General features: G+C 35.4%; 1 protein-coding gene and 1 long non-coding RNA gene across 5 annotated transcripts in view; both read right to left on the bottom strand.

Annotated features, from left to right (window-relative positions):
* LOC123865946 (LIM domain only protein 3) overlaps positions 1–23,175 on the bottom strand; it is an 81,440-nt gene that overhangs the window by 24,938 nt on the left and 33,327 nt on the right. For 2 of the 4 annotated variants that reach the window (XM_045907167.1, XM_045907168.1), the window contains exon 1: positions 7,683–7,724. The exons of 1 other annotated variant lie outside the window; for it this stretch is intronic. In XM_045907167.1, coding sequence (XP_045763123.1) covers positions 7,683–7,709 — 27 coding nt within the window. In that variant the 5' untranslated portion in view covers positions 7,710–7,724. Of the gene's footprint in view, positions 1–7,682; positions 7,725–7,871; positions 8,053–23,175 lie in introns of those variants that run through there. One more of the 4 variants, XM_045907170.1, reaches the window with a different exon arrangement.
* Positions 11,590–23,175, bottom strand: part of LOC123865949 — a 29,927-nt gene continuing 18,341 nt past the window's right edge. The window contains exons 2-3 of the long non-coding RNA XR_006796081.1: positions 15,993–16,007; positions 11,590–11,599 (exon numbers count right to left, since the gene is read on the bottom strand). This is a non-coding gene — a long non-coding RNA (uncharacterized LOC123865949). The remainder of the gene's footprint in view (positions 11,600–15,992; positions 16,008–23,175) is intronic.

The following is a 23,175-nucleotide window of genomic DNA, read 5'->3' as shown; positions in this document are numbered from 1 at the left end:
GATTTATTTTTATGGTCACTTTTTGACTTTTTACCAGCATAAAAAACCAATTAAAGAATATTATAGCTTACCTAATCTATTTCTGATAAACTAATCAACTAGAGTTGAATTAACTCATTTATTCTTAGAATAATAGAATTGTACCTTACAATAGGCTTCAAATCACAGAAAATTATTTTAAACTAGCCGATGCCCGCGACTTCGCCCGCGTGGATTTAGGTTTTTTGAAATCCCGTGGGAACTCTTTGATTTTCCGGGATAAAAAGTAGCCTATGTGCTAATCCAGGATATTATCTATCTCCATTCCAAATTTCAGCCAAATCCGTCCAGTAGTTTTTGCGTGAAGGAGTAACAAACATACACACACACACACACACACACACACACACACACACACACACACACACACACACACACACACACACACACACACACACATACACACACATACAAACTTTCGCCTTTATAATATTAGTGTGATTACTTTGAAATAGTATTTGATAGCTATAAATTCTAGAAAAACTAGCTGATATGGACCAGAAATAAAAGGATACTGACTGGCTGACATAATAACGTGTAAGTGTTTAAATCTCTGGGTCTTGGAACTTGAGATTTGATAGGCAGATAATTATATAATTATTAGTTAGAAGAAAGTAATAACGGATTTTCAGATATTCTACCTGTGCAAAGCCTGGGCGGGTCAGTTAATATTTCAGTATAGTCAAGAGATTGAAATATATTGTAATGTGTATATTTGCCTCTTTACATTTTTTACAAGGAACCAAAAGCTCAATTTGCTATAATCCGCCAAACCAAAGAAATCAGTATGGTGCAACATGCAGTATGCGACATGCACCGCCCGCCCTCCCATTGATGCACCATACTGATTTGGTTTGGCGGATTATAGCAAATTAAGCTTTTGGTTCCTTGTATATCATGGACTTCCGCAAAATAACGCCTGCTTCTATACTACATTCTTTACATTTTTTTATAAAGTCCCATAAAAATGTAAACTGTACTTAGTAGAGCATACTCAACGTCGAGACTCAACAGCGGCACTTATTTAGCAGATTGCTTTCCTTTAAGTTGTTCTTTAATCTAGCAATGTACGCGCCCCCCTGTCTCGCGCCGCATCTGCACATCCGATGTATCTACGAGTAGCTCTGTTTGTTCTCCAACACCTACTTAATGAGTAGTGTTTAAAGCCTCTTTCATTTACTCAAGGCTCGATTTTGATATGCGGCTTGCATCTCTTTTAATGTTGCTCGTTTGTTGCCATCCTGGAATTTCTGCTTTGCGAATGGTGCTAAGATATTTTGCCGTGCTAAAAAGTATACGTGTCTCTAGGATGCAAGTTAACACAACTATTTTTTTATGATCTTAATTTTTATGGAACTTTTCTCCAACACGCATAGGTACGCCAGTCCCATCGTAGTAAGTCCCCTAAATACAATCTATTGATACTACTGAAGATATGTTACTGCCTAGTGCCTATCCAAAAATATTTAGACAATCGGCTTTAAAACTTTCTGATGACGATAGACTGAGAAGGCTCGTAAAACCACCTATGTCATATTTTAATAATGTTATAATTCTGCACAAGAATCTCTTAACAGAACTATCATAATATGCTCATGGATTTAACCAATTAGCAGTAAAACTTTTATTCCTATCAATAAAGTTAGGTGCTCTCGGTGTTCGTTAAAAGCAAAATTTCGTTAATGCCACACGATATTGGATTACCGTCGCTACCGGGCCGCCGCAATAATATAACGAAATTCAAACATTAATAGGCTCAAACACAATCACGGATGGCCACATAATCGAGTTAGCTGCTATTCGGCTAAGCCCCTATCGCGATCTGGCCCATTGTCTGACGCCCGTTGCGTTGATCATGAGGACCGATTATTGTGGCAATTTCGTGTTTATTGTTTTCAGGTGTCTCCGTCAACTAGTTTAAGGAATAATCAAACCCTCTCAATGAACTAAACTACCTCGTGAAGTGTTAGTGTAACAGATTATATCCAACTCTGTACCAGAACAGTTTACAAAATTATAGTAGTCGGACTCCTTATGCAAAATTATGCAATTAAAATAAAATATTTAAAATTTATAAAACAATTAAAATTATCTAATTTTTAAAAAAGTTTACGGAAGAAAGATGAACTTAATATCATCGAAATATTATAGGTATATTATATCCTCAAACAAACGACAAATCTTTGCGTATTGACAAATCTTTACCTACATAGTTATAAGACAGACAAAAAATAAAATATGCACCTAAGTAATAAGACAAAAGCAGACTAGAAATGCTATCCTTCGAACGTGAAAATGCAGGCTTCGATAATAAACCTAGTCCCTCGACAGCCAAAGTAAGTGATACTCAGGTAGAATATACGTTCAGAAAGTTAAAAGTTTCACAACAGTTAGATGCAACTGTAAGAACAAATAAGTAGATAGAAGCGGTGTCAAAACTGCCAAAAACAAAACTATAAAGTTTGCTTTATAACCCGGTAGATACCGCTTTATCTATTTGAGATGTCGAACTCAATTTGGATCGGGCAACTGGACTTTCATAACAGACAACTCACACACACGTATGTGTACAACTGGAGATAAAATAAACACATTTTTAACCCCCGAACCAAAAAGAGGGGTGTTATAAGTTTGACGTGTGTATCTGTGTATCCGTGTATCTGTCTGTGGCATCGTAGCTTCTAAACTAATGAACCGATTTTGATTTAGTTTTTTTTTTTGTTTGAAAGGTGGCTTGGTCGAGCATGTTCTTAGCTATAATCCAAGAAAATCTACCTCTTTTCTAGTTACTGTAACCTTCACTTGTCGGGGGTGTTATAATTTTTTAATTTACACTTAAAGTTCGCAGTTTACGTAAAGAGTAAAAGATGTTTACTCGTAAGTTGTATTTCTCTCTAATTAGACTAATTGAGTAGGTATTAGCAAGGAAGCTCTACCTAGCGTCCGTTACGCTAGGGCTGTGATTTTACATTTTTAGTGTTCACACTCCCTGAAATAAAAGTTTTCAAGTTGAAATCGTGAGACCAGAGCTGCATTAATGTTCTACAATAGTTATCATCATTATCATCGTCAACCAACAAATTGCACTGCTGGACGCAAGATATCTTGCAGGAACTTCCACACGCCACGGTCTTGCGCCGCCTGAATCCAGCGGCTCCCTGCGACTTGTTTGAGCTCGTTGGTCCACCTACTGAGAGGCCTTCCAACGCTGCGCTTTCCGGTGCCAGGTCGCCATTCAGCACCTTGGGACCCCAACGTCTATCGGTTTTCAAACTATGTGCCCCGCCCATTGCCACTTTATAATAATTCAATGGTGTTTTGAATTTTAATAGATATGGAACACTGACTTACCCCACACGCAGGATCAGTATTCAGTGCGTAGGCGGTACGATGATGTTTACTTATCTAAATTATTATACCTACCACTGATTCCACTATCACATAAAAGCCATTTCTATGCATGACAGAATATATAATTAAAATTATTCTAATTAACTTGAGTGTTTCAGTAATAAAATTTAATAAGGCGATAGATAGCATAATTTATAAATTAGTGACGAGTATCGTTGAGCTTTCAAAACAAGTTACAATAAAACCGCGCTATCAAACATAATGTACTATTAATATACTTTATTGCGATATCAAAAAAGCAGGTCGGGGGTTCAATCCCGGGCCCCCGACACCTTTAACTTTTCGGAGTTATACGTGCGTTTTAAGCAATTAAATATCACTTGCATTAACGGCGAAGGAAAACATCGTGAGAAACCCTCCATGCCTGAGAATTCTTCATAATGTTCTCAGAGGTGTATGAAGTCTGCCAATCTGCACTGGGCCAACGTGGCTGACTATGGCCTAAACTGTGCTCATTCTAAGAGTGCTCAGTAGTGGGCCGGCATGGTTGGTCGTGACAATGATCATAACTGAACATGCTTATTATTTTGATCTTTTAAATACAAATGAGGAGAAACTAACTAACTGACATATCAACATACTTACTGCTCGACTCGCTGAACTTCAGATTTTTCATGTTTTCCTCACTAAAAAGATTTTAAAATATTCTACCGGGCTCGTTGTAAAACCTAAACCCAACGCAGACGAATTCGCGAGGAAAATGAACTAGTCATCAAAAAGTACTCAAGATAAAAACATCTTCGTGTAAGTGCTTATACAAAATAAAAACGTGTTTTAACGATTAATGATAATAATCAGTCTGGGTTTTATCCAATTATTTATTGTGTCTGTCTGCTGCGTTTTCACGACACCCGTATAACCGATTTCGACGAAATTTGGAAACGAGATCGCTTGGCATCTCAGCGACGGACATAGGCTACTTATTTCCCGGAAAATCAGTGAGTTTCCAGGGAATTTTTGAAACACCTAATCCACGTGTAGGTACGAAGCGCGGGCGTCATCTAAGTATTTGGTATTGGCACAAACATGGCTTGCATCTTGCGACGGACTTTTACATACCGGAAAATCAAAGAGTTCCCACAGGGTTTTTGAAAATCTAAATCCACGCGTAGTTACGGGCATCATCTATTAAAATATAAAGAAATTTTGTTTACATTTACTGATTTGATGATCTTTGAAGTAACAAGAATTTTATTTTGAGTAAGGGATATGAGTTATGATGCGTGTTAACATAATAAAACGCATGTGTAACTGAGCTGTAATATTAGCCGATACTGCTGACGTTTTATTACATTATAAAACAAACGTCTCAAATTAATTACGGGACACACTACAGTCACCATCGCAATCGATCGTAAAGATTCTTTGATAGCAGTTGTAAAATGTTCCAAATCGTTGTCATGATAATTTATGAAGCATGTTTATGGATGACTTTATGACAAGAAAATTTCTATATTTCCCGGAATGCTACAAAAACTTATGTCAATCATATTATGAACTAGAAAATGCTTGCCAAAAATAGTATAAATAACTTTGTTATCCGTAAATAACAAGTGCAAATTAAAAATGTATAACACCCCTGAGCAGTGAAGGTTACAGTAACTAGAAAAGAGCTGATAACTTTCAAACGGCTTAACCGATTTCTTTTGGCTTATAGCTAAGAACACTCTCGATCAAGTCACCTTTCAAACAAAAAAATAAATTAAAATCGGTTCATTAGTTTAGGAGCTAAGATGCCACAGACAGATACACAGATACACACGTCAAATTTATAGCATCCCTCTTTTTGGGTCGGGGTTTAAAAAGGTACGTACTGAAATGTATATTTCGGCGGCAACAGCTCCGATTAGCACGTTTTACAAGATGAGCACAAAGCTAAATTAGTAAACGAGTCGCGCGGCGAGGGGCAAAGTGAATTAAAGCAACTCGGAGCCTATTACGTGAAGTGAGTTATAAAATAAAGCCGCGGCGAGTAAGTTCATACATTACAAGCCGATAACCAGACGAGACTTCTGAGACACAAACCAGTCCCTTTTAGTGAAATTGAAAACTTTTTCTATTACTCATACCGCGCCCGCGACACCACTCAATTTAAATCAATTGCTTTTTATAATTAACTTACTCCATTATTGAAGTGCACTCCCTCGTTACCTCAATTAAAATTCAATCGAGATGTGAATCTATTAGAGAACGAGTTTTTCTGGAAGAAGTAATCAAGTAAATGGTTTCACAGATAAGTGCTACACACACCCGCTCCACGCAGGAAACTGGATACGCTATCACCTACTCATAATTATTCCATTTACTTTAATATTCATCGTTTTCTACTACGTGCTCAAATATGGAGCTTTATCTCTGACATCGCTTCTCCATTTGAACAGAGTATCAATATACAATATCGGAAATTAAAGGGAATTAATAAATTTGATTAGCCCGAGTTCCATTAAAAATATTACGATATAATAGTGATGGTGCGGGCAGGCGTGTGTCAATTCTGACATTATGCAGTCGCCCTCACTAATGCAATGAAGATCCCCCAGCTCTAGGGAGTGCCACTTTTACCTAATTCTTATTAAACATTTATTAGCTTAGACAAAAGCTATCGGGAGGTATCGGTCGATGTTTTATTTATGATCTCTTATAGGATTGCTATTTTCACATTCCGACAAATAATAGACTAATGTAACTAGTTTCGGAAACAATGAAACTTCTCGGACAAAAGTTTATTTCGGTATCGGATATGATTTATTGCGGACGTTGAAATATTTAAAAATATAGAGATTGAAATAGGAGTTTGTCTTGTAGCAATGGATTAAAATAGAATGCAATTTTGTTCAATGCATCGAGTAGTTGCCATTGGCTCGGTGTGATCCCACGGTCCACTGTTGTTCAAAGCCAGAAATAGTTTAATCAGTGTTATGCCAGCCATTAATTAAATTACACTTGCCCTGGGCAGGGCTGTAAGAAAATTGCTTTTATTTGTGGGGAGTCATTCTATTAAATATTCATTCGTTTGCGGCCTATCGAGTGACGTAGATTTCATAATTATAATTTACACGATCTCTTTAGTGATTACAATTTTAAATTAGCAAAAATTAAGGATTCCGTGGAAGTAATTCTGGGCACCCTGAGATTTTTTTAAACTTAATTCAGGGCTCCCGGAATTTGTAAGAAATTGAATATTTTTGTTGTAATGCTTTTTGAGAAAGTTACAATTTTAAAATCTTTCAACGTATTTGATTATGGTATAGGAACCGTTAGGGTTTATTCTTAATTAATTACCTGAATATAATTTTAAGAACCATATGACTGTTGTTAAAATTAAAATTAAGTCTTATAATCGTAACTTTTGCAGCGCTTTAGCTTCAAAGATAAATAATACTTAAAATACTTAATATGTTTTATTTCCATTATTGGATTATGCCCCGGAGATAGGTGGCTATCAGACTAATTTTTCAATTAAGATATGTATTCAATTCCTTAATGACGATACGTGTAATTAATTTCAACAATTTGGGGTTGAAAACATCAATTTAATTAAGTAGAATTATTACTTTTTTTCACTGTAATCCAATTTAAATTAATTAAAATATATGATACTTAAGCTAACTAAGTAAAAAATGATAACGAAATTGCTTGTTTTTACCTATACATACATTATACTTATCTAAATTGGTAGACTACATCATCACTAATTATTACCTACCAATTTTGTAGTGCTGCATTTATTTTCACAGCAAGTTTTTTGCGCCAACATTACTCACTATAAGGAATTACCCGATTTCTGTGTGAATATGCATATATTATTATTTATGAATCTTCAGGATTAAGCTTTTTTGTGTAATTAAATCAAATTAGGTAAGTAGGTACCTATCTACTAGCACAAATGTACTATCTTATTATTTACTTTGTATTATATCAAAGGTTTTTAAGTGTTGTTGTAAGGAAATAGGAAAACAAGGCACTATCAAAATAGTTTATACGAATATTACTACTAACTTATTTGCTTCAAAATTACTACTACTACATTAGTACACTTTTATTACTATTAGTATTACAATATTATAATTTCAGTTTCGATTTGTATAACTATAGTTTTTTAGTTCAGTATCGTAGAAATTTAAGAGGAATGTGCAACATCCACATAAGCTCAAAGGAGTTTCAGGATGTCAAGTGGAATCATGTAAAACTAGTCTGTGGTTCAAATAAAGAATGAAAAAAAAACTACTTACAAAAACAAACTTGCAACTTTCCATCATCAACCTTGCAAATATAAGAAGTCAATGGCCCAAAGCACAATAATATAATACGGGGTGATCGAGGAAAACCCTAAGATGGTAAACAAATGTAAACTGAATAAGGTACTTAAACATAGTTACTTAACCAAAATTAACTTAGAAAATAATTTAAAATTCACTTACAAAAACAAACGTAACTTCAATATATTCCCAAAGTTAACAACCGTTAGTATCACCGCATGTAATAAATGTATTACCGGATATTACGAGGAAGAAGTACTACTGAAAACCGTAAACACACAGACCAGAAAGACACGTGTTCCCGATGCCGTACTCAAGTAAAAACTGAATGAAATTGAATGGTCGCGCCGAGCCCACGCACAACACTATCGTCTTCCTGTTGATAAGGCCTTAATGAGTCGCTTGTTCCAATGCACTTCCCAACTGATAATGTGTCGTTCTATTGGTAATTGCTCACTTGATTGGGTTTTATTGGAATCATCTTTTGAGTACGAGTTTTTCCTGACCCATAACACGTAGTCTACTAGCTATACAGCCTGTACAAAGGTCTTCCGATATTTAGTCGTTTTTCTTTTCGGGAGAAATGCCATATTATGTAATGGTCACCAAAAATCTGTGTTTTTCCGGAGTAGTATCATAATCTTAGGTACTAGTCATCATAAATTTGGTATCTGGAGTCAAGTAACGCTCCCGCATTGCAAGTTATTGTAAGATATTGTAAGACCTGAAAGACCTAATTCAGACATTGTAAGTAGGCTCTAATACAATTTTAATTTACTTTCAATTTTTAATGTTTTTAAAGTGTATTTAAGTATTTATCATTTTACCATGATAAACATATTAAGTACTACGTATTTATATTATACGTTTAATTATATACGTTATAATGATACGTATTTTTTCTAAATAAAATTGTGACTCAGTAGCTAATTTAAGCATCTAATAAAGCCATATACGTACGTATAAATAGTTTAGCACCGTCTGAAATTTCATTTTTAACCCCCGACCAGAAAAGAGGGGTGTTATAAGTTTGACGTGTGTATCTGTGTATCTGTGTGTCTGTGTATCTGTGTATCTGTGTATCTGTGTATCTGTGTATCTGTGTATCTGTCTGTGGCATCGTAGCGCCTAAACGAATGAACCGATTTTAATTTAGTTTTTTTTGTTTGAAAGGTGGCTTTATCGAGAGTGTTCTTAGCTATAATCTAAAAAAATTGGTTCAGCCGTTTAAGAGTTATCAGCTCTTTTCTAGTTTTCTTGTAGAAAAGAAGGTCAGATAACCGTTAGGTTCTTAATATTATGTCAATTGACAAATGTCAAGCAGTCAAGATGGACGTTGCCTAAATACATAATTATTTATTTGAAAATGATGTTTTGGAAAACTCAAATACTTTGGATCGTCGGGGGTGTTATAAATTTTTAATTTACACTTGTATTCAAAGTGATCTACACAAAAATTGTTTTGGAAACTTAATTTATTTTCAAGCTCAAATCAAAATTGCAAAATTACTAAATATTTTTTCCTTTTAAACTCGCTAAACCATCAGTCACTGAGATTTAGCCCCTATACGATTTACCTTATTACGTAAACTAAGCTAACAAAGTTTAATGAATGAAACTGTAATTTCTGAACTTATCCTTAATAATTTGTAAATAATTGTAAATCATTTTGCGGTTACTTGACGTATAAAAGACAATAAAATTAAGTTAAAATTATCTATTTACGTGCTCATAAATAAGGAAAATGAACATTTCGTGTTTTTACGTAAACAAATATTACGTAGCATGTTATTAGCGTCATTCATAACTTGGAAAGTCATCTACTCGTAAAGTAAGTAGTTATGGATACTAGGATAGGTAAGGATAAAGTCATGCTTCCTCACTACACTTCTCCCGTTTAGAATATTTATAGATAGAATGATAGACACTAAATTATTGTTTACTATCGATAAAACCTAAAACTTTATCTTAGTAAAATAAGATTAAAATTTTTAAAATCCGTGGGAACTTTGATTTTCGAGGCCAAAAAATAGCCTGCCTTTAAATCAATTTCGGCATGATTGATGGGTAATCCCACAAACCAATAAACAAACACTCTTCGGCATTATTATATTAGTAGTGAGAACAGTAAAATTTTTAGGTACTATAAATTTAATAAAAAAAGATACAATAAAAGTATGACGAATAATTAATGGCTCGTCTTGGCGGGGGCACTGCCGTGCCCCCTGATTCCGCTGAGCTGTTATTATTTTTGTAGCTACTTATTTATTTAAACACTAACCAGTGGTTGTAGCTCATTGATTTATTTTTCGTACGATTTGAAATTAATCTTTATTTTATATGTGCGATATACACATTATTACAAAACATTTATAAAACTATCGCCAATCAATTAAACAAGCGTAAATTAAAAATTTATAACACCCCCGACAAGGTTACAGTAGCTAGAAAAGAGCTTATAACTTTCAAACGGCTGAACCGATTTTCTTGGATTATAGAGAACACTCTCGATCAAGCCATTTTTCAAACAAAGAAAACTAAATTAAAATCGATTCATTACTTTAGGAGCTACGATGCTACAGACAGATACACACGTCAAACTTATAACATCCCTCTTTTTGGGTCGGGGGTTAAAAAAAGAAGGCTTTGCACTGTATATTGATGTTGGTATCTATTTACACTTGTTGCTTCAATTCGAATGACAATTGGCAATTGGCATACACAGTTCCTATAAAGGGAACTATAGAAGAATCATAGTTTATTTTCGAGATTGCACGCGCACGTGGTAGAAAAAAAGAGTAATATTATTTTTCAATTCCCATACAAAGGTGGTCGGTGCGCGGCGGCAAATTGGTTGTATTGTGAATTTGGGCAGTGCGTGCCGGGGCGCAGATGAAATGTTTATTTTCAATTTCCGCCATTTTCCCAACGCGCCGGCCGCAGGATTAGGATGTGGAACAACGACACTATCACTAGATAGGTACCTAGTTTTAAAGAAACACACCGTTTTATATTGGATTTTTTTACTGGAAAAAATATCATTCGAAACCTATCGAATTTTATTTCAATGCTTTTGTTTTGGAGCCTTGCAATTTTTAAAATAACATGCCTTATGTAATCTATATCCAAATTGTTGAAGAAGTCTTTGTTTGCGGTCTTTATAATAAACTATGTTAATGAAAGTGGTGTTTATTTTATGCACTAGAATAAATCATTTTAAATAGTAGAGCAAACACAAAAATCAAAATAGACAAATATGAAAAGATAAAGCAATTAAAATTAAATAACGGATTATTATAATATAATTTGAAGAAGATAACTCAACAATCAGATACTTATACTAATATTTTCTAGACAGAACTTTTTAGCAGTATATGTAACTGCTAAAAAATTCTGTCTAGAAATATTGGTTTATTTTTTATATGAAATCGACTTGTGAAAGATCGTAACCTTAAACCGCAGCATTGTGCTTCATTGTTGAGAGGCGTTAAGCGGAATGAAAGGGATTGGTCTAAATCGCAGATCACGAACGCTTAATCTGCCCTCTTAAAGCTCTTAAGAATCAAGCGGTACGAATTGTTCGTAGGTGCTAATTGCGTATAATCGCTGACTGACGAGCGTGCTGCACGTTTTCAATTCAAACCCACGACCTCTGATTCGCGATCGCTGTATGCTAAATGCACTATTAAATGTTATTCGTATTCCGGAACTAAAGGTATGCCATTTCTCATTCCCAGAAGTTTTCTATTGAATCCGATCTCATAGGTTGGTTAATGATAGTATTCTAATACTATATGGGTTCGCACTGTTATATTTCACTTAATTATGTTCCTAGAACATCAGACCAGACTCCTCTTTCTTTCTTACGCACTACTAGAACAGGCCTAAATCTTTTAAGAACTGCTAGTGGACAGGCATCTGCTTTGCTCTAGAAGCCTTATTTTTAGAAGAACCTTCTCCGAGACACACTCTATTTGCTAGAAAAAAAATTAGACAAAATCTATTTTAACGCTTCCATGACAAACTGGAGCGGGGGGCTGACTTTGTAGGTAAGTACCTACTACAAGTAGCTAGAACCTATAATTTAGCGATAATAATGACCATTTCTAAGCCTGACTAAACTACAAACCGGATACAGTACCTACCTCTTGTCGGGGAAGCAAGTATTGGCTGAAAATGGAGATGGCTTATTCTCTGAATACACACGCTACTCTTTGTCCAGGCAAACCAAAAGTTCTTAAAAAATCTACATCCACGTGAACGAAGTTGCGGACATCATCTAGTAGATTATATTTACTATGTAGATAAAAAATACTTCGAAGTAGGTATATTTTATACAATCCATCCATCTTAATTTTATAGTATAAGTAACGTGAGGGATATGAAGTACCCAAGAAACTTAAATATTAGCATACTTTATTGCCCGTGTTTGGTTAAGGCTTCCTTTGAGATCTTGCTAAGGATACGCCGTCGGCGACTAGATAAAGGGTTACAGTCGACATATTGTCTCCACCTCGAGGCATGCTTGTGTGAGCTGATGTAACGGAAGTTGTCCTGTGTAAAATATATTGCCTTATAAGACGGACAAACTTCCTAATCCTGTGTCTATAAATCTACTAACATATTGTGGCTAATTCTATTATACACAATCGCTAAACTAAACGGTCCATATCCTTTTCCCCAGGTAGCGTTATGAAAGAGACAGAAATATATTTAGAGCTATAACACTATAATTTAAGTTTAGTTCGGAGATTGTGTACTTACCACAGAATTGACTACATTTTTTACGTAACAATTTCTACAATGTAAAGATTAATTACATTTTATAATCATAATTGAAGTTTAGATTTGACGAGTTTGTCGAATTGATTTTTACCATTTGTAATGGGGTTTCTCTGCTTCGTATTCTTAATTGCTAAGAGGCATTGTTCTCATAATAGTAGGATAATATCAGCTGTTAACTGAGCATATTTGGTTCAGCTGCCCCCCTCCTAAGCGAAATTAACTAAACTTACGAGTATACTTTAGTTACTAGGTACGAGTACTTCATGCCTTAGTTAGCTCCTTAGTTTCAAACATTAATCCATCTTATGAAGCCTATGCCTGCAGTGGTATGATGATAGCGTACTACTAACTCAATTTATAGTAACCTCAATTATTGTTTGTTGATTTATGTCCTCATGCGAAAGAAGCCATAAACCAATGCTAAATATTTCTAAGCCAATAACAAACTACTTGGGTAAAGTACTTATTACAATCTTAAGCTTATTTGTTTAATGTCGTCACTACAAGCAAACCAATTTTCCTTTGTCGAAGAGGACAACAAAATGTAATGTTTGCCTGCATTATGCAGCAATTTACTCGCAACTCGCCATTTGTTTGAAAAGGCCCGCAGACGATTGTCTGTCATTTAAAATTAAGGAGTTGTGTTCGCTTTGAAATGGCTGACATCGACATGGCTATAGATTTCGATTTGGCCGAAATTAATTTATTTAGTAGATAGGTACGATAGGTAACATAGATGTAGATTCCAGAAGTTACTGAGTTTTCTATAGCGGCGAGATTTATGTATATGATTTGACTAACTCATCTTTTTTAGGGTTCCGTACCTCAAAAGGAAAAACGGAACCCTTATAGGATCACTTTTTTGTCTGTCTGTCTGTTCGTCTGTCTGTCTATCTGTCCCTCTGTCTGTCTGTCTGTCTGTCTGTCCGTCTGTCGTGTATGTCAAGAAACCTATAGGGTACTTCCCGTTGACCTAGAATCCTGAAATTTGGTAGGTAGGCCAGGTCTAATAGCAAAAGTAAAGGAAAAAATCCAAAAACTGTGAATTTGTGGTTACATCGAATATAGGCTACTTTCGGTCCCGGAAAATCAAAGATAACCCACCGACGCGGATGAAGTCGCGAATATTATGTAGTCTGTTATGTATAGGTTACTTATAAACTGACGAAAGAACCCGAAAACGGTTCACCCAAATCAATTAAATTAGGTAAATTAGATCTTGATTCACTTAAATAATTTTTGATAATAATATGTCAATACAGGCTCATAGATGTCATAACAAACAGATCATAACACTAAACCAAATTAGCTTAAGTCACCATAAATCAATAGTAATAATAATCATTAGGTAGCAATAACACCCTCGATACATACCGAATATAGACTAGGTAGGTAGTCGAACCGAGGCGCGAATGCCAACGCGTAACCGGAATACCATTAGGACGGGCGGCTTATTAACTCTCTCCTTTAATTAAATTATTAGAAATCTCGAACCGGGCTAATTAACGAAGAATTCCAACATTTCGGTCCACCTATCGGGTATTAATTAAAATTGACAAAGCCGCGGGCATACGAGCTCGCCAAATATCGCCTCTATTAATGAAATGATCACTCCAAACTAATTAAATTATGGAGGTAATGGTGCGTGCATGTGATACCGAAATTTTCACTAGTGCATGTTACACCTGCACTGCTTTGGATTTTCATATAATTCCTCATCATTTATTTTAATTTTTATGTCCGACACGTAACTTGACGAAAATTATACCTCTGTATCACGATATCCTCCACACATACCATGTCTCTTCCCGCTTTACGTATTTCCTTTTAAAATACATCTACTTATTATTATCAATGTAGCAGTCAAATGTACCTAGGTATTTCATACCAATTACCAATAGACAAGTAGCTAGCACCCAGGGCATATAGTTAGTACAACCGATCGAGATTACAGGGTCTAAATGTCAACCATGCATCGGAAGACCCCACTAGGTGGACGCTGGATTCAGGTGGCGCAAAACTGTGGCGTTTAAAGGATCCTACAAGAGACTTTTGTGCAGACAGAGAATGTAGCTATTTAAACTGGCAATGATGATGAAACTTAATTAATACTAGTAAATCCGAAAGTATAGACTAAAAAGGTATGTTTATTTGTTACTTCGATACACCTGAATTATTCAGTCGATTTCAATGACACAAAATTGAAACAATATCTGGCGAAAAATATAGGATACACATTACACATTCTGGAAAAAGATTTTTTAAACCTTAATCCACGTGGGCACAGTCGCGGGCAAAAGCACTCGCTTTATCATATCGAAGATTGCTTACAAAAGCATTTGATAAGGCCTTTAAATAACAACAAACGCGAAAAAGTTCATTACTTACATGCATTATGAAAATCAACTTAAGCTTGGAGCACATAAAACGCGCGATGAAATGATGTCCTACACGGCTCCTACTAGTAAGTAGTTGTACTATAGGAACTTTTTAATAAAGCCGTTTACACTGCTAAGCATGTGTAGGAGCTGCAGCCCATACTCTTGCAAGTTGCAGGCTTGCTAAGGATGATATCTACTCATACGAGTTGTGCTTGCGCTACCAACATCGTGGTGATCGTGCGCTGCAGTTTCTTTGCTCACTTTTGACAAATAAAATCATCAAATTAATCGTGGTATGTACCCTTTATCCACATTATAATATGTTGCTAAAACGCGAAATGAGCTTAAAATCATTAATTTAACGTTATCTGTCCACAATATGCTATACTTTGGAAATGTCAAATCACGACGTTCTTCTATCTAAAAGATGAATTTACAAACAACTTGAAACGTTACAATAGAACCTTTGCCGTGTAGTTTTCATGACGCGTTGTATGTTCCAAGCTTTAAAGCTAAAAAAATTCAATTTCCCACAACCGGGACATGAAAGAGTCGTAACGGTGTAAAAGGCACGGCACCCGCTAGGCGCAGCGGCATTAAAATGAGTAATTATAATAAAGCTGATATGTCCTCATAATTAACTAAGCCTGATGAAGAGTGCTTTGACGAGAGCAGGTGATAGGAAAGCGGCTGAAGCGCTGATATTTACGTGATTTTGGTAGTATTTTTTCATTACCTACATTATCAATAATTAGTAAGTGTGAATCATAATATTATGATGAATGAAAATTCGATCTAGACTGAAATTAACAATAAAAATCGATAAATTACTTAACACCGTTGCCAAAAATTTAAATAATTTTTTTGACAAAAACTTAGAATTCCTAAGTAACTACCTAATCGATAGTTTACAGACAGACTGATTATTTATTAATTAATTTCAGCCGCTAAACAAGCCACACTATTTTGACTGAAGCGCTAAGATTTATTGCACCGCTTTTATTTGTTTTTTTTTTTGCATGACAAATAAAAAATTTTGCGGGCTGCAGCCTCCAACTCGTTCTAGCTTACAACTTGATATCGTTTGTCATCAATCATCATACTAATAGGTACATACTAGCAGCATAGGTATCTATTTAATTAGCAGATTCATTATTCGGTTCTAGTGGAATTTTCGGAAATCGGTGAGGTTGAAATTTTCAAAATACCTGCAACACATATTATGTTTTCTTCATTTTGAACTGAAAGCGCAAATACCAATTTTTATGTAGGTATATTATAACACGGACTTTCGTACTAACTTTCCGCCCTAATCAACGCCCTCGAGGTGGAATTCCAAAACATCGTGTAACACATGTTTTTTCAAACCATATCCATATTATATGGCTTGAAAAATGACGGACTTTCATACAAACTTTCAGAACCCTCTTATAGGCGTTGAATTTCTAAAAATGCAGGTGACGTCATAAATTTCGAAGTAGTTACAGTCCAAATTTTTTACGCTGCGGTTCGGCTGTGCGTTTATAAATCGGTCAGTCAGTCAGTCTTTTTATATGTAGGTACATATACTAGAAGTGTAGAATGAAGCGCTGCAGCGCTGGCATGGTCCCCGCAGCAGCACTAGTGCTAATTAGACGGAGTGACAACCCACTCCCGCCATAAAGCGCCGCAGATTTATCGCCACAGATTATTTATATTATGTTTATTAGGCTTGCCCTGGCCCCTCGCAGCTTTCCTACTAATTGAATTACTCAGATTTTTATAGGTGGCAATCCCATACCTGAAGATTTGATTATATTCTGAGTAACTATCTCTACGTCATCGCCATCATCGCGATCGACGCATCACCGGCCCACTACTGAGCACGGGTCTCCTCTCCGAATGAGAAGGGTTTAAGCTATAGTCTGATACGCTGGCCTAATGCTAATTAGCAGACTACACTATGAGAGAACATTATGGGAAAGTCTCAGGCATGCAGGTTTCCTTGCGATATTTTCCTTCACCGTTAAAGCAAGTGATACCTATAGGTATAATTGCTTAAAGCGCACTTAGCTCCAAAAAGTAAGAGGTGTGTACCCGGGATCGAACCCTGGACCTACCGAATAAGAGGCCGTAGACTATATTTTGAGTGACCAACTTAAGCCCCTGTATTTGTATCGTGTAGGACTACTAATATATCTTTTGCTACTTGACTGGGACTAACACAGAAAGCTCGGTTCGGAAAGTAGATTCTACTGAAAGAGCCAACAAGAAGCCGAGCAGTTGCTCTTTTCAAATCTCAATGATTTGAAGTTACAATATTATCAATGTAAAATTCACTACACCATCTTGTGGCCAACTGAAGTTCAGCCGATTGCTTTCACGCAACTTTGTCACTAAGGGTTTCTTCAATAGTCTAATAGCTTCTACTGTGTGTAGTGGTGTGTTTACTCAGACTGTTTACATTTTTTGTATACAAAATGACAAATCTAAATATTCTAAAAATATTTTCAGCTATCTAATTTCTAATTAACCTCTAAATTGTGTAAGAAACGTGTAATTAAATTATTGTTAAGTCAAGTAGTAGGTTAATATCGCTTAAACGTGTTGTAGATACGCAACTTTAATTAGACTAATTTATTCACCATATTTGGCTAATGATTTTGATACAGGTTTTGGAACCTTTGTTACTTAAGTCAATTATATTAAACAAACTTTTTATTATAGAATTTTCAACTAAAGGTATAATTAACGGGGGAATACTTAAGCATTTATCAAAATTTTATTAAAAGTCTTCCGAACTATTTTATTGACTGTTTTATTAGTAAATTCTAAAGCAGCTCTTAGGGATAAAGAAACGTTTGTGTAGATGGTTGTAAGTAATTAATAAATAATGGATTAAAAAGAGGCAGATATTATAATGCACGGATTTTTTACAAGGTGGATTGAATAATTATCTTTCCTGCATATTAATTTTCCTTCCAATAGAAGGTGATAGTTATTTCATTATTTAATGTTTGGTAAGTAAGAATTAAACACATCAATTAATTAGGTAGGTATATCGCCAATCGATATCTATGTGTGGTTTTAACTCTAATTCTAATTTCAAACCCTCTTTCAATTCAACGACTAACGTACCTTCATTATATTACAGAAGTCAATTACGCGTGACCCAAACACATGTAGATTGTAATTAAGTACATAGTGGATCATTAATCATATTGCACAGGAATACTAGTTATTTTGGCAATCGTTACCTAGTATGATTAACAACGTCTCCTCCCGCGCGCCGCTATGATAAATTGACATCGAAAATAACCACTATTTTAATAACGAATCCAATTTATAAACGGCATTGCTTAGTTTCCGTTTCAGGCCACGCTTATTGAAACCGTTCTATTTATATCCAAAGTCAAATAAAATCATTGCTTGTTCGTAACAAACATACATACCTACTAAAAATATAGCAAAACCTAACGAAGTAAATATTAAAAAAAAAAACATTTTGTTGCACTTGTAATAAAATGTTTTTAACTGTTTAAATGTTTCGAATGTGTTTAAATGTAACATGGAAACGAAACCCAAAAGTATAATTCTGGTCTTCGTCTCAACCGATGGACTTACGGGTTTTCGACATTTCATTTGGGGCCAGTGCGCTGTGATGATTTTGGTGTTGTCTGAATACCTTGTGGAATCTACCAACACGACGTTTTCTAATGCAAGATCCCCAAACAACTTGGAAACCAAACATCCTTCGCCATTATTGCCCCCTCCATTGTTACTCAGACGCTCCTACGGATCTTCCCATTTTTCTGATTTGTTAACGAAGATAAACTCTCTCCATCATAATGTTATGCTGGTGTCTCTGACTTTCACATTAACGAATGTCTCAATGTTATCTGAGTAGAGTATTTACATGTAGGTAGGTACACATTGAAAAATATTGATATACATATCTAGGCATCTACGTAATTGTTACCGCAGATGTGTAGCTATAAAAACGCGACACCAAAACCTTTATGTACAAAGCTACGAGAGTAAAAACCACTTTGAGATGTTAAGATTATATACATGAGGTATTTACCTACGTATTATTTTATCATTAAATAATTTCAATAGCAGATATTACACAAATACAACTTAGAGAACACGAGAAACAAGGGTCCGCATCTGATACAATATACCACGAACAACAAAACCAAAGTTATACCAAAGAAATTGCGACACTAATAAAGAATATTTAGAATTAAATTCGCAGTAGCGATGTTTAAAATCGCAGCCATGTCCTTATCCACGGACATCGCTATCCGAGGTTGTATCTTTCGTTGATTTGTTGCTTGGCTGTAGTGTGTTCTGAAGCTAATTAATTTTAATTGGATCGCAATGCATCTATTGTGCGCCCGACTTTTGACCCCTGTGCTCTGGACGTAATTTCAACTCGTTATGTTGCTCGTACAAATCACTGTTCCTAGAAATAAGTTCATAATAATTATTGCTGGGAAATATTGTGTATATTTTAAGATTCAGGTGTTTCTGTATACTTATTAGTTATTACAATCAAATAATAAAATTGTTATTTCTGTTGGATGTTGCAATCACTATAAAACAAGTTTTAATGATTTTATTTGAAACCTATAATATCTAAGTTCAGTAGATAAATTTTAATCCCAATTCTGTGAAGATCGAATAGTTCATTGTGTAAAGTTTTAATTAACTACATATTCGGTACACGGTCACAATTCAATACACTGCAGTAGATGTTATCAGTGACTTGACTTTGAATACGCTTGCTCTTAATCCCTGCATTAGGGCCATAATAGGGCTGCCATATTTAGGAACTCCTAGATGTAAAAATCAGAATAATCGGTGAGTAATTTATTAATAGAGCAAAATGATACTAATGATATTTTATCCTTACAGCAAAATCCATAAACCATTATTACAATGTATCATTAATAAACTGAGTGAAAAGCTATAACATAAACAAGACCTAAGATATTACGAAGCAAAAATGACAACAATTTTAACATGATTTGAAGTTTGAACACTGGATATAAATCTGTTGTAACTACAACTTCCGACTAACTTGGACTTTAATGTGCATGCAAAATTAATAGTAGACATTTTTTATCTTATCCACCTAATTTAATATTTGTAAGGCGTCATATTAATATTGGATTTAAGCATCTACTATGTTATCGTACTTACATGAACGCAAATTAATGCATAAATAAAATTAAATAAATGACTTCTATTTGTAGTTATTTAATCACACTAATATTATAAAGGCGAAAGTTTGTATGTGTGTGTGTGTGTGTGTATGTTTGTTACTTCTTCACGCAAAAACTACTGGACGGATTTGGCTGAAATTTGGAATGAAGATAGATAATATCCTGGATTAACACATAGGCTACTTTTTATCCCGGTAAATCAAAGAGTTCCCACGGGATTTCGAAAAACCCAAATCCACGCGGGCGAAGTCGCAGGCATCGGCTAGTAGGAATATAAAGCCAATCTATGGATCACTACCACAATTCACGACTACGACACGACGTTAGGGAACTTGTAACAAAACGTCGACGCTTCAACGTCACTGGCAGGCATCAATTAATACCTATTCCTACATTGGACGCTAGGTATCCAATGAATCGTTTATTTTTCTTTGATTTCACGTCACCCATAGCCTAATATTTGACATATCGTCGATTCAGGATCAAACCGAGAGTTCCCTCACTCTAGTTCACTTTGTCACTACTATCTAACAATGACAGTGATATATCACATGTCATGCATGTGAACGAGTGGCAACCCTGTGTCATATTCAGGGTAGTTGCTCACAATTCACACTTGCAACAATCGCCATTCATTTTACGCTCGTGTGCCTCCGCTTAGTCTTTCAAATTAAAACGCCAAGAAATCTCTGTCGGATTAATGAGATTAAAAAATACATTTACTCTTTAGATCTGATTTCCTTTTTTTTGATTGAAATCGCATAGAAAGGGTTATTGCAATGTTACAGGTAAGTACAGTAACTTCCTCTTTATGGACATCTAATTTTAAACACTATTTAAATTGTTTTAACTCTGAAAACAGAACCGATTTTAATAATTTTTTACCATTAGAAAGCTACTTCATCCAGATTTAATACAGACTATCAATTAGATGCACCTCAGATGAAGTCACGGGCAAAAATTAGGTGTTTTACAAGGAAACTCTACGTATAAGTCAGTTTATTAAGTAACCAAAAAAAATACTTACCTATCTCACTTAAAATTTAACCGTTTTTCCCACTCGTGTACATAATATTATCTACTCGTCTTCGGAAGAACAATTTCGCATGTCCATAACAATACGCTTACGCTTGCCATATTCCATTCATTTTGAGGCGGCCATTATACGAGTTGACAGTAGCTGCAGGCAAGGGTCGTTCTATGAAAAAATGCAAACATTCTACTTGTTTAATCTCATGAGCAGGCTAATTGTGCCGCCAGTGACGATGGCAGGGGGAGGCACGTGACCCGTCACTCGCAGGGAAATTAAAGCATTCCGTTATTTTCAATTCGCGGCGCGACTATTGTAGAGCCGTTTTGATAGGCCACTTTTATCACTTTTTTTATTTCTTTATCAAAATATTTTGCAAACTTATGCTAGGTATTACATTTTGAAAAAAAAATACAGATTTCACCGCCAAATGAAGGTCTACACCCAAATCATATAAAAATATAAGTAGATAATTAGTGTCATACAGTATACCTACCAGTATCCACCTGTGCTGACTGCTGGTAAATCGTTTTCTGGCTAATTTTATCATCAGTGGAACATCTTTCAGAGCCGTAGACATAATAAGTAAACTCAACTGAGAAAACAAACGCGCATCTTTGTAGGTAGGACGATATGATACTATAAGATATCCTAATAAGTAGATTTTGAAAGCAAGCTCCTGGAAGATACGCAGAAAATGATATACCGTAGACTGATGGAAGTTCTGCATAAGTAGGTACTAAAATTTTACTGTTACGATACCAATTTTTTGGAATTTTAATCAGTCACTTTGCTATTTTTATTTCTTACTGCAACCGACGTAGCCAACAGCACTTTCATAAAGCCAAAAGTGGAATGCAAAAATTAAAAAAAGGACTGCGTGTGACTAATGGACAATAATATCTGGACGGCTAGTATCAAAGTAATATCGGCAACCGCCGCTGGCGTACAAATTTTAATAATTAAAAATCACCCCTTCCACGTACGGAACACGCTGTACATTACGCTTTAACACTTTTAATTAAAAATTCTTATCACTAGTCTTTAATTATTACACTCTTTTTAAAGGTGATGCTATATTTTCTGCAATATGTATGAGGACTTCAAAATATCAATTTTAGATTTTAGTCCCATTCCCATCCTAATACAGAAACCATTCTGATATCGAACAATTTTTTTTAGAGCTAGTTCAGAGATGTCGCAAAGGTCCGTAGGTATTGTTATGAAATCCAGCCACATGGATCCACGCGGTTACCGACTCTCGAATGCTGAAAAATAAATATATCCGGCGTCCACGCGGTTCTATTACAAGGTGATGCCAAACTTCTTGATTGCTCTGAGGTGATGGAAACCAAGCACACACTCCCGCGCGCCCTGTGTTTTCTTTGTGAGGCAGGGTAAAGGGTCTTGGGTTTATCACACCTAGACCTGTGAAAATAGGGACGTCGAAACATTCAAGAAGTCTGACGTCATCTATAGCATGATAGAGGTTCAAATTGCTGTAAAGTGACCCCACTTTTTTAACGTGAACAATGAACATTGTCTCTCTTTTGCGTATTCCGCACGCTCATCGCCCTCATCTGAACAGGGCATATTTTACCACGTTTCAAATCGCGCGGTTTACATCCGTGCGGTTCACATCCGCGCGTTTTCGCTTATACGTTTAAACTAACCCGTATACCTACTTAGCTAATTGTAAGTGATGCTGCAGTCTGATGGAACGCGCTAACCTAGAAACCAACTTGACTGACTTAGTGTACCTATGGCAATTGTTCAGGCCCTTACCCTTAATTGGCTACACATAACACACAGCACGTCGGTTTAGTGAGGGTAAGCAAAGGCCACCTTTTCGAGCATATCTCAATTAAAAGTAACTAACCTTTATTCAAGTTCTTTACTAACTAAGTATATGTAGGTAGGTAGTAATAACTGAATGTTTATAATAATTAGTTTAATCTAAATTAGCAAAATAGGCACTATCCATTAAATCCAAAACATCAATATTATTAAACCATGATACGAGTAAGTAATATAGACACGAAACCGCATTATTTCATTAA

This window comes from Maniola jurtina, chromosome 6 (assembly GCF_905333055.1).
Source record: "Maniola jurtina chromosome 6, ilManJurt1.1, whole genome shotgun sequence".
In the NCBI taxonomy this organism is placed as follows: Eukaryota; Metazoa; Arthropoda; class Insecta; order Lepidoptera; family Nymphalidae; genus Maniola; species Maniola jurtina.
Note: the sequence above shows the minus strand (reverse complement) of the source record. Positions and strands in the feature narration are given on the sequence as shown.